Here is a 16,360-nt window from a genome sequence, read left to right as displayed (position 1 = left end):
GAACACTTATATTGTCTCAATCGATTACAAACTAAAATAAACCAGCATGTTTTTGCAACCAGTTCACCTTAAAATCCATGCGATGTTCTTGCCGAATTCGTATTTCCTTTGAATATTGAAAGACTAGAATGAAAATCGATGATGTTAAACGTTACCCATATCTTCCTCGTTCAAATTCAAGGCATTAAAAGTAAAAAGGCCATCACATTTAGAAGACGTTAAATTTATCAAAACGGCAGCCTTGAAGCTCCTCAAGATTAACGTTGAAAAAAATCTCCATCGTAAAAACTCACGATAATAATAACTCAGCATGTAACTCTGAAACCTTAGGCCACCCAACCACCCCAAAGAAGAAAAAAAGAAGCAGAAACAACAAACAATGAATAGTGATTTTCTCTGCAAATCGCTGCAGGGAAGTAGGGGTGCAAAAAGAGCTAGCATAGTAGCAGCAGCGCGCATACAGCGAGAGCGAGAGGGAGAGTGGCGTTGGGTAACTGGGAGGGGGGGGGGGGGGGGGGCAGAAAAAGTTAGGTGCGCGCGGCGGTAAACCGGCCTGAAGGCCGGCAGTAGGCCAGCGGCGCTCGTGGACTGCACATTGCAGGCTGCAGCGTCGGCGCGCTGTCGGCCAGTGTTCGAGCGTGAAAACGACAGTGTGCTCCGAGCGGTGGCATTCCCGTGTGACAGTGACATGGAAAGGTTACGCGTGTTCGCGCACACTTGAGGCGTGCCATCCGACGAGATGTTTATAGACGAGGGCGCGGCGGCGGCGGCGAGTCGTCTGAAGCGACGGCAAAGTGCCGCCGCGCGTGCAGGCGCACTGGACGACGAGACATCGAAGCGCACGCGCCGGGATTACTTCAACGACGGCTACGACGGCCTACCGGCGATCGTCGAGGCGACCCGAGCGCTGCGACTCGCCAAGAGAGCCTGCGACGGCGTCGACGCGACTGCGGCCTGCGGCGGCGGCGCTCCGAGGAAGTACTTCACGATCGTGAATTTCAGCAGCGACTGCCAAGCGGACGAGACCGAAGAAGTTGTGCTGCGACGCTCGTGCGACGCCGATCTGCCGGCGATACACTCGAGGAACGATTCGGGCTTCGTCGACGACGAGGCGACGACACCGGCGAAGCCGATCCTGGCGAGCGATTCGGTGTCGCTGCGTTATCGCCCGAGGAGTCACAGTAGCGTGACGGTGCCGGCGAGCAAAACGGAGCGGTTGATCGCGCGAAGGGTCAACAAGCGTAGATCGGCGTCGTTCGATCGGCCGAAAGACGAGTGGCGGCCCAGATCCGAGATCAGCGATCCGTCAGCGACCAAGTGCGCCGAAGTTGCGAGTGTCGATGACGACGAGGGATGCGTTTTACTGCGCGTGCGGCCCCTCGAGCTCAACGACGATTTGTCGATCGAGGAGTTGGAGGACAGGAACGGCTCGCTGCTCAGGCAGCAGGATGAACGCTGTACGAGGAGAGATCGCGAAAGGGCGAGGCTACTCCGAAGACGGAGGATCAATGGCAGATCGGCTTCCGTTCCTAGATCACACGTGAGTGTTTTTGACGATTGCGAGTGATGGCCGATTCACCGCTGAGAGGATCGATCGATGCCCATTCGCCTGACACTCAAGCCTCGACGGATTTATCGCGAAAGTTCTCCTGCTTTTTTCCGTATGCTTTCTACGAATTGTTTTTTCACAATGCGCGATTGTCCAGTCATTCGCGCGAGAAAATCTTTATGCGCAAAGAGCTTCGCACAATGGTTATTTACAAGCCCGCGTCCATAAATACAATTAACTAATAACCAGAACAACAAGATTTCCTCCCCACCCCAGCCAGTGCAGTTTTTCAATGCGCAAGAAGGCCTTGCACATGCGCGCATTTTTTTCACCTCGCGCGCGCACAGCGCACAAAACGCGCGATCCAGTCGGGCGACTTTATGAAAGACGAGCGGAACAATGCGATTTACATAAGCGGCTCCGGCAATAAACACTCGCTTGCAGCTCTGTCGCCTTTGCGCGCACTTTTTCAAATAAATAAAAAATAAAAGAAAAACGACGGACGCCAGCGCGCAGCAGGGCAATTAATAATTTTCGATCTCCGCCGTCTCTTGTTGTCTTTACGGCTTCGTATCTACGCACGACAAAGCCGCCGCGATAATGAGCGCGCTTGGTTCTGAAAAGTTGGTCTTTTTCGTCGGGCTGCCTTGGAGAAAAATAAGAACGCCAGAGCGCCTGTCGGTTAGTCACCTGGTGATAGAGGAGTTATAAATATTGATGGATTGTAAACGTGATTCAGTGTGTGGACGATGACGCGTCGCAAAGACAGAAGATGTATCTTGCGATACAGCGGATCAAACGAACGATCGTGAGAGAGGTCAATTTTTATCATTCGTTATACCTTTCTCTAATCGCTCGCTTCGAAGCTTTCACCGCGATGCTCGCGTGTTTTATCTGAAATGCGAATGGATGAAAGAACGAACAGCGCTGTAAATCACTGATAACGTCCGACGAGTATAATTGCATCACTAATTATATCGATCGCGATTCGATCGGGTAATTAGCTCGTAATCTTAAAATAGACCAGAAAGAAAATGGATAATATTGCGGTTTTGACTTTCCGATGGGTCGAACACGACGACGTCGACGCATCAGACGTATTATTTACACATCGAGACTCATCCATTGGTGTAAAATGCAACGTACGATTACGGATAATAGCTGCGCCAAACGGATAAACACGAACCATATTTTCCAGTGCGGCAGCTGCCCGAAAATCCTCTTTTCGATCGACGCCGGCTGCTTGGCGGTAGTATAGTGGTAGCCCCAAGCAGCCAGACTATGTCATTATTATGCTTGCGCTCGACGTCGAAAGAGTAATTTTGGCACGCGCGTAAACGTGAGAACGCTGAGAAGCTGGAGCTTCTTTTTAGCGACTCTTGAACTTGACAATTTATTGCGATTGCGCAATTATTAACGAGAATTGGAAATGATGCCGCGTATAAACAATGCAGCAGTATAAACAATGCCAATCGCGCGAAGGCAGAGGCGAACCGGACAAAAGCTGTTCGTTTCGCAATGAGAAATGGTTTATCCGCGATTACGATTCGCTGAAACGTTAGCTTCATATGGTATACCGTGTATCTTTTTGATTAAGCGGCCTGAATACAGATGATGCGCTGCGATCGCGTTTCTTCATGCGAATCAGTAGCTTGTCTCTGCGCGCACTGTTATATATTTCAGAAAAAATTGAATTTAATTATTTCCATCATTTTTTTTTTAAACGAATTAATCTTAAATGCCAAAAACCAATCACTCTTGGCAAACGCATCAGATTAGAAGCTCCATCGATCATCCAATGGACACGTAGTAAGCACAAATAACACTGACAATGCGCAATTACCCGATAAAAAACATCGAAAGCAGCAGCCCGCCATCGTGCCATCTCCCACGCCCAATTAAATCTGGCTGTAGCGCGAGCCGACTAATCGCGCCCGAAGAAAAGCTTAGTTACACAGCAGCAGTGAGAGCCGTCGCCCAAGGCAAGCTTCTTCTTTCCCAAAATTTATGCTAATCTGCCGATCGCTCGAGCACAGCGTAGCGCAAGATGAAAAAAATTTTGTTTCATGCCACGGAATGTTAATGGCCTCCGGTCAAGAAGAGATGACGGGACTTTCAGTTTCGCGTTGGACTTTCAAAGTAAGGGGAGCATTTGCGATCATGAAGCCTTTTCACTTTGCATCCTTTTCCGTTGTCTTATTTTTTTTTTTTTCCTTCTTCTTTTCACGCACAAGTACGCATCGGCGTTCGTTTCTTTTTATCCGTAACACGCGTTATCGTCCGCGTAATCTGCAGACGGACCTGAAAACAGGGATCCTTGCCGGGCATGCACGGTCTCAAATGTAAATGCGTCGACGCGATTTCCGGAGTGAAACGCCTTCTTCCTTTGGCACCTGCGCGGTCGCCGCGTGCCGTATGACCTGATTGTCTCGCTCCGAAACTATTATACTGATGAATCTGACGTCGACCGCTTTTCCTAGCTGATTTTTCCTCGGCTACACACACGCACGCGCACTCTCTGGTTACCTTTACGAGCGAATTACATTCACGTCGTTACGTGTTGATTTATGCGCTTTTATGTGTGTTTATGGGTTCTCCCTTGCCGCGATATTGATTGCGAGTGATAACTTTTTGGACGCAAAATGATTAACGCGCGGTAATTTACGGAACGGTTTCTCAAAAGAAATATTTTCATTTTCAAAAAATCAAAAGCGTGAAAGTCGTTGTATTCCAAAAATACGAACGCTAAGATTCATTCAGGAAATATAAACTTGCTTTGGGCCCAAAAACGACATCGAATAACTTATCCTTTCAATCAAACATAATGAAATTTCCTTGCGCACTATGAGTTATGCCACCATCTGCACTTACGTCTCGCACTAGCCATGCTACAGTTGAGCGCTCATCCGCAATCAAATGACAATCGTTACCTTTCAATGTCACACGATCGTGCTTTGATAGTACAGAAAAAAAAAAAACTTGTTCGTACGCTTCGTCAACGTTTACGGTAGCTATTCCAATTAAGCAAAAACCAATCGAATGGAATTAATCGAACTCGTATCAGAACAATAAAGGCGTCGACAAACAACAGCCGGAGATGGCATCTCTCTCGCGCACCCGTGTCACGCGACGAAAACAGGCCGCTCTTGTCCAATTACACGCTGCCATTAGGGAATCTTCATTAATTAGACGGGGCGTGCGCGCAATCTTCATTCGGCGCTCCGTTCCGTCCGTCACAAGCATCTTTTTGCGCTCGAGCTCCGCCGACCGAAATTTTTCGTCTTACGACGAGAGAATCCAATGCAATCCAATGCCAAGAAGCTTTACAAAAGCGTCACTTCGCCAAATGGCAACCTTGGACTGGCCGCAGGCGCCAGGTCCCATTATATTGTTCGATTAGATTATTAGTTTTCCGCCAGAGAAGCCAGCGTATACGAGCCAACGCGCGTCAGTTTGCAAGCGTCGCGCAACTGGAAGAGAGCGCACGAAGAGAGAATTGTAGATTCTGTAACGATTGGCCCGAAAACTTTTCCCGTCTCACATCCACAGCGAGGAGACTCTTTCTTCTCGGGCACGGGACTTTCTCCTCCGCGGGAAACGCGGCCGAGTTGACGTAACGGCCCGTTCGCGTGCATATTGCCCCTTCGTGGCACGTGACGTAAACTTTTGCAGTAGCGTCATACGTGCGAACAGTTTCAACGTCCTTGCCGTTTTCCTCCTTCGCTGTCTTCTTTGCAGAAGAGTCAGAGCAGGATTGTTATTTTTTTTTCTCCGGTGAGTTCCGCGTTCTCAGTGGAAGCGAGGTGTAGTCTTTTAACGAAGAGCGTTTAGCGGACCGTTAAACAAAAATAGAAAGATACGTCTCTAGTAACATTTCTACTTTGATGGCTGTGCTAATGTGCCACGTGTTAACAATCGAACGTAAAAGTTGCCGAGCGCTCATTGTTTCGTGAACAAAAAATGAGCTGTGAAATAACCGATTCCACATCAAACCGTGAATACTTGGCATTCAATTTGAAAACTCGAGAAATAGAAAATAAATCTACGCTAAGTAACTACAAGGTAATAAATATCAGTGGGCAGCGGTTAATTAATTAGCATAAAGCGTGGCGCATCCTCGGGCAGAGAGCGCGGATACGACTTAATTGCCGGGACATCGTTGCGCGAAACCGGGTCGCGCGAGCAGCGCCGCGCGTCTCTCACAAGTAGCAGTAGACGCTTTTACGAGCTGGTATGTAATCCATATGGGTTGACTTTCCGCTTCCGTAACCGATTTCTTCGTGTATCGCTTTCGAAAAGAAAAAAACAACAAGCTTAAGTAGCTCGAGTAAATATTTAGAATTTCTCTTTGAGTTTTGTATTTTTGTTGCCTTGTTCCAAATGACGGCAGTCGAAGTCAATCTCGCACAAGATTAAATCGGTCTACTTTATAGAAAACGATAGTCGATTGCAAATACCATGATTCTCTCGGAGCGTTTCCTCCAACGCGTCGTCCTTCTTAACCGTACACCTGAGCACGTCATCTTCCGCATGGTCAGTTAGCCGCGCGTTATCGCTCTTCAAGAGCAATAACCATCGATTCATCCGCAGCGTATTAATCGGCCAAACTCGTCGATTGCGTGCGATCAGCGTGAAAATTCCGCGGCACTCAAGACCAGCCGCGTCGCGGACGCGCGTAATTTCTCTTTCACTGCGCGCAGAAGACTCTATCTTGCGTCAGCGCGAGTCTACGTCTTTGTATTAGTCGTCGCGCTAGATTTCGCTAATGGAACCGACGCCTTTTGCGAGGCGCGTTTTCTCGGGTAGTCGAGTCGCAGGTGTGTTGTCCAATTTTCTCCTTTACGGAGGTAATCAATCAATTACACCTACGCTGCCTCTTTTCCTCTTGCCCGACGATAATGACTTTCTTCGCTGGTCGTTGATGGAAACAATATATATGTTATGGCCACGGTGGGTTAATGCAACGCCGCTAATGCATATGATTTGCACTGATGCAATTTCGCCATATTGCTCGATAAGCTTCGTAATACTCTCGATCCTGCTACGCGTGCCCAAGTTGCGTGCAATATACTACCGCTAATGCTGCTATGTGCGATGGCGGATTTCGCTTTTCAACTTTGCAATCGTGCGAGCTCTTATTCATTCGCTATGCTTATTTTTATACATTTATTATTATTTTTTTTATCTTTCCGAGTGATCGCGGACACCTGAAGCCCATCGTGGATTCACGGCCTGTTTGCATTTGAGCATTGCCAAAGCAGTACTCGATTGAATAAGTTGAAAGTGAAAATTCATCTTACTGGAGCAAGTGGCTAATTGTTCGGATCGGGAAGAAATCACGCGAGATGTGTTATCTAAAGATGAATGACGTTTTTCCGGTGAAATCGTTATCAAGGAAACGTAACCGATTGATTCGTCTCCCACGGTCTGCGCGTTACGATCCGCGCGATCGATAGGCGCTGCGTATCGGATGATAAAAAAGCGACAACGCGATCGATTCCTTATAGAAAAGCGCTGTCGCGACAAATAGCGGTCGCCTTTCCGAAAACACGTTCCGTGCGAAACAATAGCTATTAATAGGCGCGAGGTGGCTGTACTTCGTAGAAAGCGGCCGAGCGCGATTGTTTTTATCGAGCTTAATCGCGCGCCGAGCTTCTCGGAAAGTCGTTCGCTGGGCGGTGGTGGCGCGCGCGCTAGCCACGGCGCGTCGCTAGACCCCGAGAGTCGCGCGCGATTATATCTCGCGGGGCCTGCATCGGCCGAGTATCGCCATGGCCTTTTTCAAGCTGCTCAAGCGGGTACGTATACGTGCGCCGACGATTCCTCGGTTTTTCGACTCGGATTAACGAGCTTTCGCTCGCGTCGCGCTCGGATCCGTCCGGCCGGCTCGCGCGCGAAATTGCCTCTCCAAAGCGTATCCCCCGCGACGCGCGGCGCGGAATTTAATTGGGCGGCGTTACGAGAGCCCGCGTAGCGCGTTTCGCGCGACCCATCCATCTTTCGCGCGCGAAATTTCCTCCTCCGGGCCGACCTTACAAGGCCTCGACGCCGGCTTAATTAACGCCGGGGCTCAATTAGATTCTTCCTCGCGATCGGCATCGGAATCTCGGAGATTCCAGCGCGTACCGTCTCCGCTTCCTCTTGGTGGCCATGGGCGAGCCGCGCTTTCCTTCTCCCGCGTCGCCTTCGTCGTCGACGTCGGGGCGTCAGCCGGATGAACGTAGGCGGCGCACGCCGCCGCGCCGTCTTTGCGCAAACGGCGCGCGTTGCGCAAAAGCTCGCGCGCGCGCGCGCGCGCAAGGGAAGATGCGACATTGCTCAAACCTTTCGAAATAATCACGCTCGCTCTCGTCTCTTGTCTGTTTCAGGTAAGTTCCACGTCGCTGCCGGCTGCGAATACCGTAAGTCGAATCTCGCCTCTGCGCACCTCGGCGACGGGCTTGCGACTCGGCCCGCGGCCGTCTCCCGAGATCGAGCCACATGCGCTTTTTCTCACGCGCGCATCGCAAGTCCGCGCGAGCTCGCTGTAAAAGTGTCGGGCGAGCGATTCGGTGAGTGCGGCGCGCGCGAGGAGCAGCGGTAAAAGTGGATCGGGCACGGTGCGCGACGCACCGGGCAGAACGGGGCTGGGCGTTCGCTCTTATCCGCGATTCGAAAGTCGCGGCCCACGTCCGTTCGTTATTGCCACGGGAGAACGAATAACTGACAACACCTCCGCGCGCGCACCGAGAGATCTCTCCTGACGCGCGGCGCTTGCGCTGTATAACTAATCGCCGCGACGTTCCGTTGTGTGATAAGAAACAGCCTACTCGCGGCACCATCTCTCTCTCTCTCTCTCTCTCTCTTCCGTCGCTTACGGCCGAACTTTAATTGAGATGGAGCTCCGCTTACTAGCTTAAATACGGCCTCGTTCTTTTATAAATAGCCGACGCGAGTCGATTTTGTTGCGAGTCAGGAGAGAGAGAGAATACATGGCACGAAATTATCGTTTGCATCTCGGCGACTTCGTCTTGCAATGACCTCAGAAAGAAGCAAAGAAATGATTTAGCTCTGGACTCGAGGAGTTGCACCTTTCTGGAAACGATCAGAAGAAACGAAACCCCCTTGAACAGAAATTCCAGACTTGCCCTCTCGGCGTTTCTCCGTCTCTCTAGGCTTTCATTAACTATACGCCGGATTCGCTGAATTCCTATCTCGCTTCGTCCAATTAGCCATACACATTGTCCCCTCCCCCTCCTCGACCCCTAATTATGCCTCGCTGCTGACACGGTTATTGCGCAATAAGCCATTAAGCGTTGACAAGTTGGTGGCGAGCGTTTCGGCCGAACATTAGAGGCTCGAGTACTCGTTGCGTCATTAGAAATCCAACTGTGTGTTCGGCGTTACTTAGTTGCAGTTCGTGAACCCCGAGTGCGTTTCTATTTCTGGGGGAACGCGCGTTATAAAGTCCGTCGGCGCGGCGGCGGGAATAGGGGCTTTTGAAAAAGACAAACATCCCGCGAAGGTATATTTTATTGCGCGTCCGCTTTACGGAACACGACGCGTGGATCGGTTATGTGCTCGTGTCCGGGGCGAGCCGAGATCTTTTTCGCGGCCGAATGGTCGATGGACATTTTCTCGGCGAGACTCGAGCAGTAAAGCCACCGTGGATAAAAGCTAAAAGCTTCGGCGCTAACGAGCCACCAATAAAACTCAATCAGATCTCCCTCTCCCAAATCGAACCTTTCAAATATTTCTCTCTCGTCAAACCCGTGAGATAATGATGATTCAGTCGAGATTACGATGCTCATCTCTCTCCCTCTCTCTCTCTCTCTCTCTCTTGGATGCTCAATTACCCCCCGCGTGTTTCGCGCCTTGCCGAGATTTTATTGCCGGGTTTCATGTTTCGTTAAACGTAGATTGGCGCGCGCAACCTGGAAAAAGATGAGCGAGAAGTTCAACGCACTCGAGAGATATACAGAGCGGCAAAAATTATGATCGGTTTACACCTGATGTTTCGAGGTCGCGAGTAGGATTGTTTTTTTTTCTTTCTAAATAATTGGCGTAGGCGAGATATTCGTCATAGGCGGATTTCTCTCCCGCCCACGACTTATCCGTTTTTTTTTACGTCGACATATATGCTCATGGAAATGATCGTTTGATTAGGATGCTCCAATGTCGGATTTCCAGTCTTTTCGAGAGTGATGACAACGAGTATAACGTTTAAAGTGGATATTCGTGAAACAGAGCTTCGATCGGATATTCATACTTTGTTAACTCGCATTTTTAATGCGTAATGCAATAGTCGGATTGCGAAAAGAAACATATGCTGATTGATTGTGGAAAAAGCTATTGTTAACTAATAAGCGACCGCACATTTGTTTAGAGATTGTCAAGAAAAGACTTATAGCATTGCTTAGGAGTAATTCATTATATCTACTCGAGGCAAACTGTAGGTGGCTCGTGCAATGCATTATACCTAGCGAAAAGTTAGACTGAATTTAATGTAAGCAGTACTGCAACCAGCGGACTTCCGTAAAATCGACAAAATTTCACGAGCTTACAGTATATACGATGTCTTTCGTTCACTTCCCTTTAAAGTGAGTATTTCTTTGAAATTTTATTACTTATCATTATCGTGAACATTCTTTTACGTAAAAAATTGAAAGGATAAATTTTCAACGAACAGTGCGAATAGACACATCACTGTTAAATTGTAGATGACCAATAATAAAAAATCGTGAAACGTGATTCGTCAATACAGATAAAGTTTTGTTCATTCCTCCTCTACTCTATAAAAGTTAACTATACACCCAAGCAATACCGCAGCCAACCATTAATCCTAAAGCTATTTCTATTCAAATAAATCATATCGCTAAAACATTGTTCTCTCATCGCGGACAAAAAAGAACAAGCATAAAATCGCCTTGTCAAGCCCTCTCGCAGTATAAAATCATCGCGATAAAACAACTTGGAAAACGAGTGGCGCCGTAGCCGCTGACACACCCAATACAATGTACGAACGCATCGCCTTTTCTTGCAAAACCTCGTTGTCGTCGTCGTCGTCGTCGTCGTCGTCGTCGTCCGCGCCATTATGAAATTTCGCGCTGGAGAGAAACATGTTAATTGGGTACGCATAAAAGGCGGCGAGAGGCGAAATAAACGATATTATCCGATAATCTGATCGCGTGCGAATTTAATTTTTGGTCACGCGCTTGCAATCTTGATTGAGTGGCGGCGAAACGAAGGGAAATTCTTCGGCTCTCTTTCCTTTCTTTTTCCCGGGTTTACTCACAATTATACGAGCAGCACCTCGACCGCGAAAGATTCCTCCCCGCGCGATTTTGCCCGAGGAAAGCGCGTGCGCGCGAAACAGGCACTTTTCGGTGGAGTTTCGCGGCGATGCATTTAGAAAATATTCTTTCTCCACCGGCGGAATGAACTTTCGTTCAGTGCGCATGCACATCGCCATTGCTGTCTATACCTTCCTTTCGCGCGCGCTATACTTTCATCGTCAGAGAGGAGGAGAAAAAAAATCAAGATTACAAGTCGCCCGACAGTCCATCTAATCACCGCCTCTCTCATGAAATATTCATCCCTAAGAAAAAAAAAAAACTTTCCTCCTAAAACTAGCGCAACGACGACGACGATTTCCCGCTATCTTTCCTTAAACACGAAAAAAAAAATAAAACCAGGGTATGCATATGCGTACAAGTGTCATACTATGTGACTAAACTGCTGAAGCGTGTATCTGTCGTTGAAGATCGCTGCGCGCTGCGAAAGTTCTATTTTCGTTGTTTCTTTCTCGCGAGTGGAATTCAAAGAGCAAGTACGCTTTACCGTTAGAGACCCGCGAGGACGTGACTTTATCCGAACTTGCGATCGCGCGCCCACCGCGCATATTTTTTTTCTTTGCGTGCTTGAGATTTATGACGAGATGGAAGGTTTAATGAGGGTTTCACGCTTGTGACGCAAGGATAATTTATGCGATTGAATTTTCAAACGTTACTTGTCGCATTAAGGCACACATCCGAAGGATAGTGTAAGCGGTGCGCTGGCAAATTAAAATTTGATTATACTTTTGATTTAGAGACCGGGACGGTTGTAGTTCGGCAGTCAAAGACACAGGCGTGTGGTATAGAAGTATTCCGCAGATGAAAAGGTTTATCGGGTTTGCTGATCAGTTGAAGCTGTAGGATGGATACCGAGAAAACTCATGATACAGTGAAAAGATATACTCTTTATTAGCTTGAATCGGTTAGAAAGGGAAGGGGGTACTTCCTGCGTCCTATCGCTTGGAGCGCCGTCGCCTGAACGTCTGCAATGTTTACTCGCTCCGCCAAACCCAATCGGCGGAGCCCTATCCTATCCCCTCTTCTCCTATACTAAGGACATAAGCGTCGGCATATATGCGAAAACAGAACACAGGCAGATACAGCGGGCGCATACAAAAATTATAAATAAAACCCTACAAAGCTGTGCCTTGATTCCAAGTTGCCGCTCAAAGTCACAGAATCTATTCGTTGCGAATTCATTCATTTAGAGTCAGTATACAAGCAAAGACGACAGGCGATTAAAAAAAAAATGCATTATTGAGCTTCGCGTGTCTTTTTCATATTCACACAAGTGAATATGCAGCATCATTGTTTCAGCGCGAGTGCACATTGGCGAAAGCGCATATTCATATGACTCGTTTACAGCGAAAGAAACATTCGATGAAGTAATGTATTATAAAAAATATGAAATTCACATAATTGGATAATGAGATTTCTTCATATGAACAAACGTCTCCTTCTCGTATTGAACTTCTAAACGATTAGGCAAGTGGCAGTACATACGTATGTCGTTGCATAACGTTAAAAGAAAAGGAAAAAAAGAGACCGATTCATTAACCGGAAATTCGCCTGGTGTACATATGTACCTATCTGCTTGTAGCTTTAAATCACTTTCTCGTGACCAATCTGTCAAATCGATGACTGATAAAACGCACACCCGTCGGTCTAATTGTTTTTCCAAAAAGGGATTTATGCAACTGTCCAAAAAAATATATATTTCGCTCGATATATCTCATAGATCCATTTGTCTTGTCGCTATATCCTTCGACTGCACGGTGTGCTCGGCAATGATAAGATCTATCAGAAAATTGTACGCTTTCTCCTTCTCCCCGCGATATCTTTATCTGGATCTCTCATAGAGTCGCGCTTTTCCTTGTATCGTCTCAGAATCGAATCCTCGTTGTGCAATCGCAGTGTTTTACTTTCGTTTGATTTACGCGCCAGTGGACTTTTTCATCGTGTAGCCGTTTTCTTTTCCGATCGCCCATGCGCTCGGCGTCGAGAGGATACGGTAAGGCGCACGACGACCCGCATTCGACGCGAGGCTCTTCCGGTCTGAATTTTTACTTTTGCTTTCATCGCCGTGCCGACTCGCGCGCGCACTTCTCGATGACACCTTTCGCGCTGCTCTCTTGGATTTCCCCTTTGCGGGCTGTTGCGCCTACAGCCGACGTTTAGTCGTTTATAAAGATTGGCGATTGCTGAGATGACGAGGCTGCTGGCATTTTTTCCGATGCGAATCGTTATGATAAATACCCGGTGCATCGGTATAAATCAGCGAGCAGAGAAAAAAAGTATTACAAAGTTAATTACAATCCCGCAAGGAAACAATAACGGTACAGCGATTCATCAAATCCGCTCGTGCAAAAAAAAAGCCACTGCCGCGCCGACGAAAACGAACGAAAGATTCGCCGCGATAAATTGTATATATAAAAGCATGACGTGGGATTGGTTGCTGCTATGTAATTTCAATACTACCATTCAATTTCTTTATCCTCGTTACGCGGCTACAACACCGATAATACCAATCGATTAGGTAATCTATACAATCCGTTACACGCGAAATACGTAGGTGTCGGATGTATTTGCCCGCGCAGCACAATATCTTCGTCGTCAAGGTCGTAAGCACGCGTGCCGCATGGCATTATAATTTGGAGGGTGCTAGTATACACGCGCGTGCGCCCTATAAATTGCGTTACCTAACTGCGTCCAAGCCCATGTATTTTTCATGGGCGTGGCTGATCTTTTGTTTCGCGCTAAGAAAGGATTGGAGTGGAATAGGGAAGCTGAATTTTCTTCAGAAATTATGCATGAATGTTTTATTGGGCTGAAATTGAAATAAAAAAAAGAAGAAACAAAGATAGGGTTAAATGATGTCTCTATCGAGTCTCGTTCGACATTTCGACAAAGTGAAGGTCTTGGATTGGCGCGCAATATTACGTATGCGGTGTAGAAGCGGTCTTATTGACCTATTTTGAATAAAGCAAATGCAACCTCGTCCTCGAAAGCTTCGTCCTGCAGCGTAACCCTCTTAATTTTTTCATTCGTCGAGCGATGTGTAATTATGTCAAAAATTTATGCCCCCGATGAAAGGCGAGTCTTGCGTCGGAATTAGGCGTGTTCGCGCACTTCATCTTCCACAATAGGTTCGAGGTTCGAGCTGGTTTCTCTCTCTCTCTCCATGCTCTCGTTCAATGTGCACTCGTGTACACGGTGATTATTATACCTCGACGGGGAGCGCGACGGGCCGGGGAGAACGCCGCTCGGTATCGAACCGAGCGCGCGCGGCACCGAAGTGAAAGGGCGCGAGGATAAGGCGCGTCGTGGTCGTCGTCGTCGCGCACGCGGCTGACGCGCGAGGAAAAATCGACGCCGGCAGCCGGAGAATCTCGGCGCTCTGTCCTGCCCGCGCCTCGCGGAGACAAAGAGGCCTGGGACGCGAGGCGAGAGCGAAAGCGCGAGAAGATTAGGCGGACGGCCGGCTGCCGAGCGTAAAAGCCCGTTGCTTGCATAATATCCGAGCCGCCCCCTTGCGCGCGCCCGTGCACTCGCGTCTACCTTTATTGGCGCGTATATCACTTCGTCGAGTTTTTCGCGCGCGAGACTCAGGGTCAGGACTGCAGCCGGTACGCGCGCTCGACTTTTTTTTCTCGTTTCTGTCGGTGGCGCGCGTTGGGAAAAGTGGCGGTTGTCGAGCCAACGAGAGCGCGTCTTTTATTTGATTTGTAATTTATTGATTTGACGGGCGCGCAGGGGAGGATGCGTCTGCCTCGTTTTTTGGTTTTTTTCCTTTGTTTTTTCGTTTCGCCATCGCTGTCGTCCGCGCAGAGAGAAAGAGCGCATTTGTCGGGCGTCGCTGCCGAAGAGCGCTATTTATATAGAGAGGGAACGCGGGCGCGCGCGCGGCTTCAAAAGGCGTGCCTTTGTTTTGTGCACGAGAGAGCGCTCTATTTGGGCGGATAAAAGAAAATTGCCCCGCGATGTAGCGGAGGCATGGTCAATCGGACACAGCAGCGCCAGAGCGCGGGTTCTGGCTTTACGTAAGTCGCGTGTAAGTGTGCGCCCGAACTATGCTGCTGCGACTTCGATTACGCACGTTTGCGCGAGCGAAAGCGCGCCGAGCATCCCCGATGCGATCGTGCATCGCTTTGGAAAACCGGCAATCTTCGCGGACGAAAACGCGGATGTGCCTGCCAGTTCCACGATTTTCGCGATGATACGCGAGAAAGCAAAGTAGCCGGTAGATTTCTCGCCAATTACATTCGGCGAGAAAATCAAGCCGCACAACTAATTTCTGCGCGGAATTTTGCATACTCAACCACAAACGCGAAATGTCCCTATCCGTATGATTTCGAGTGCACTCGGAGGTTAATTTTTGAGCAGCCTGAAAGCTCCGCGTCGAGTAAACGTTCCTCGAGTACAAACTCTCTCGAAAAAGCTATTAGCCAAAGAGTGTTTTTGTCATTGGCAACAAGTCGCAGCTTCCGGCAACGGCGCCCCAATTCCCGATCAAAAACGATAGAGTCCAAGCCAGGTGCTGGAACTGAATCGAGGAGGGGTCAATTTTTGTTTGAAACTCGAATGAAAGACATGGGGTCGAAAGAAACTCGAGATCTCATAAATTATACGACACGCGTTTTGTTGCCTACGAAGGCTCTCTTGCGCGTGTCAGTGTTTTGACAGACGTAAAAGGGAAATTGAGCGGAAAATTTTTATCGATTGCGATACGTAGAATATATATATATATATATATATATATATATATATTTGATGGTCTCACTGCAGTGAAGCTAGAAGTGTTTGGTTTCGTTGGTCGAATGCCAACAGAGAATTTTCAAGTGTGAGACTTACATTTGTGTTAAAAATTAATATGATAATATGAGAAATGTATCGAATTAGTTGATTACTTTGGAATTCATTTGATTGTATGAATAAGGATAGCTCGAAGAATAGATAATTCTAGATGTAAGTAAGATGTTGCAGCTATGACAAGTTCAGTACTTTGAGCAAAATTAATAAATAAATTACAAACTTACAAATGATTGTTGCCCATATGCAAGAGAACAAATGATTATAAATTGTGGCATACGAGTCTAAAAGTTTCTCACCATCACGAAAATCGCCTATAGCTGACCATAATAATACACCGTTACCATTGAAAACTCGATATATGTAAGCACAGCTGACCAGCACAGTAGGACTCCTTTTCATAGTCGAATGTGTTTACCCTCGTATTGAGAGTCGACCAATTAGACCGTATTTCCCGCATTTTTGGAAAAAACGCCGTAGTACACATGGAGGGCTGGAAACTGCTTAGTCTCACTGTACTACGCAGCTGCCATTACAGCGCATCCACCCCTCCGCGGAAAAATGGGATACTTGTTGTTACACGTAGATTGGGGGGATATTTCGCAGATTGACAGATCCCTTCTCTTTTTTTCTGCTAAATTTGCTGAAATGATTTGGACCTTGTTTGCCCCTAAATTAAGATTCTTTG

General features: G+C 47.8%; 1 protein-coding gene across 1 annotated transcript in view; it reads left to right on the top strand.

Annotated features, from left to right (window-relative positions):
* Positions 1-579: 579 nt before the first annotated feature.
* The window catches only part of LOC131674498 (puratrophin-1-like), a 32,523-nt gene continuing 16,742 nt past the window's right edge, over positions 580-16,360 (top strand). The window contains exon 1 of the mRNA XM_058953217.1: positions 580-1,540. Within this exon, the coding sequence (XP_058809200.1) occupies positions 740-1,540 (801 nt within the window). The 5' untranslated portion in view covers positions 580-739. The remainder of the gene's footprint in view (positions 1,541-16,360) is intronic.

The sequence above is a fragment of the Phymastichus coffea genome, unplaced genomic scaffold, assembly GCF_024137745.1.
Source record: "Phymastichus coffea isolate CEN01 unplaced genomic scaffold, Cenicafe_Pcof_1.1 PCOF00249, whole genome shotgun sequence".
NCBI classification, from domain to species: Eukaryota; Metazoa; Arthropoda; class Insecta; order Hymenoptera; family Eulophidae; genus Phymastichus; species Phymastichus coffea.
This window is presented reverse-complemented; position numbering and strand designations above follow the sequence as displayed.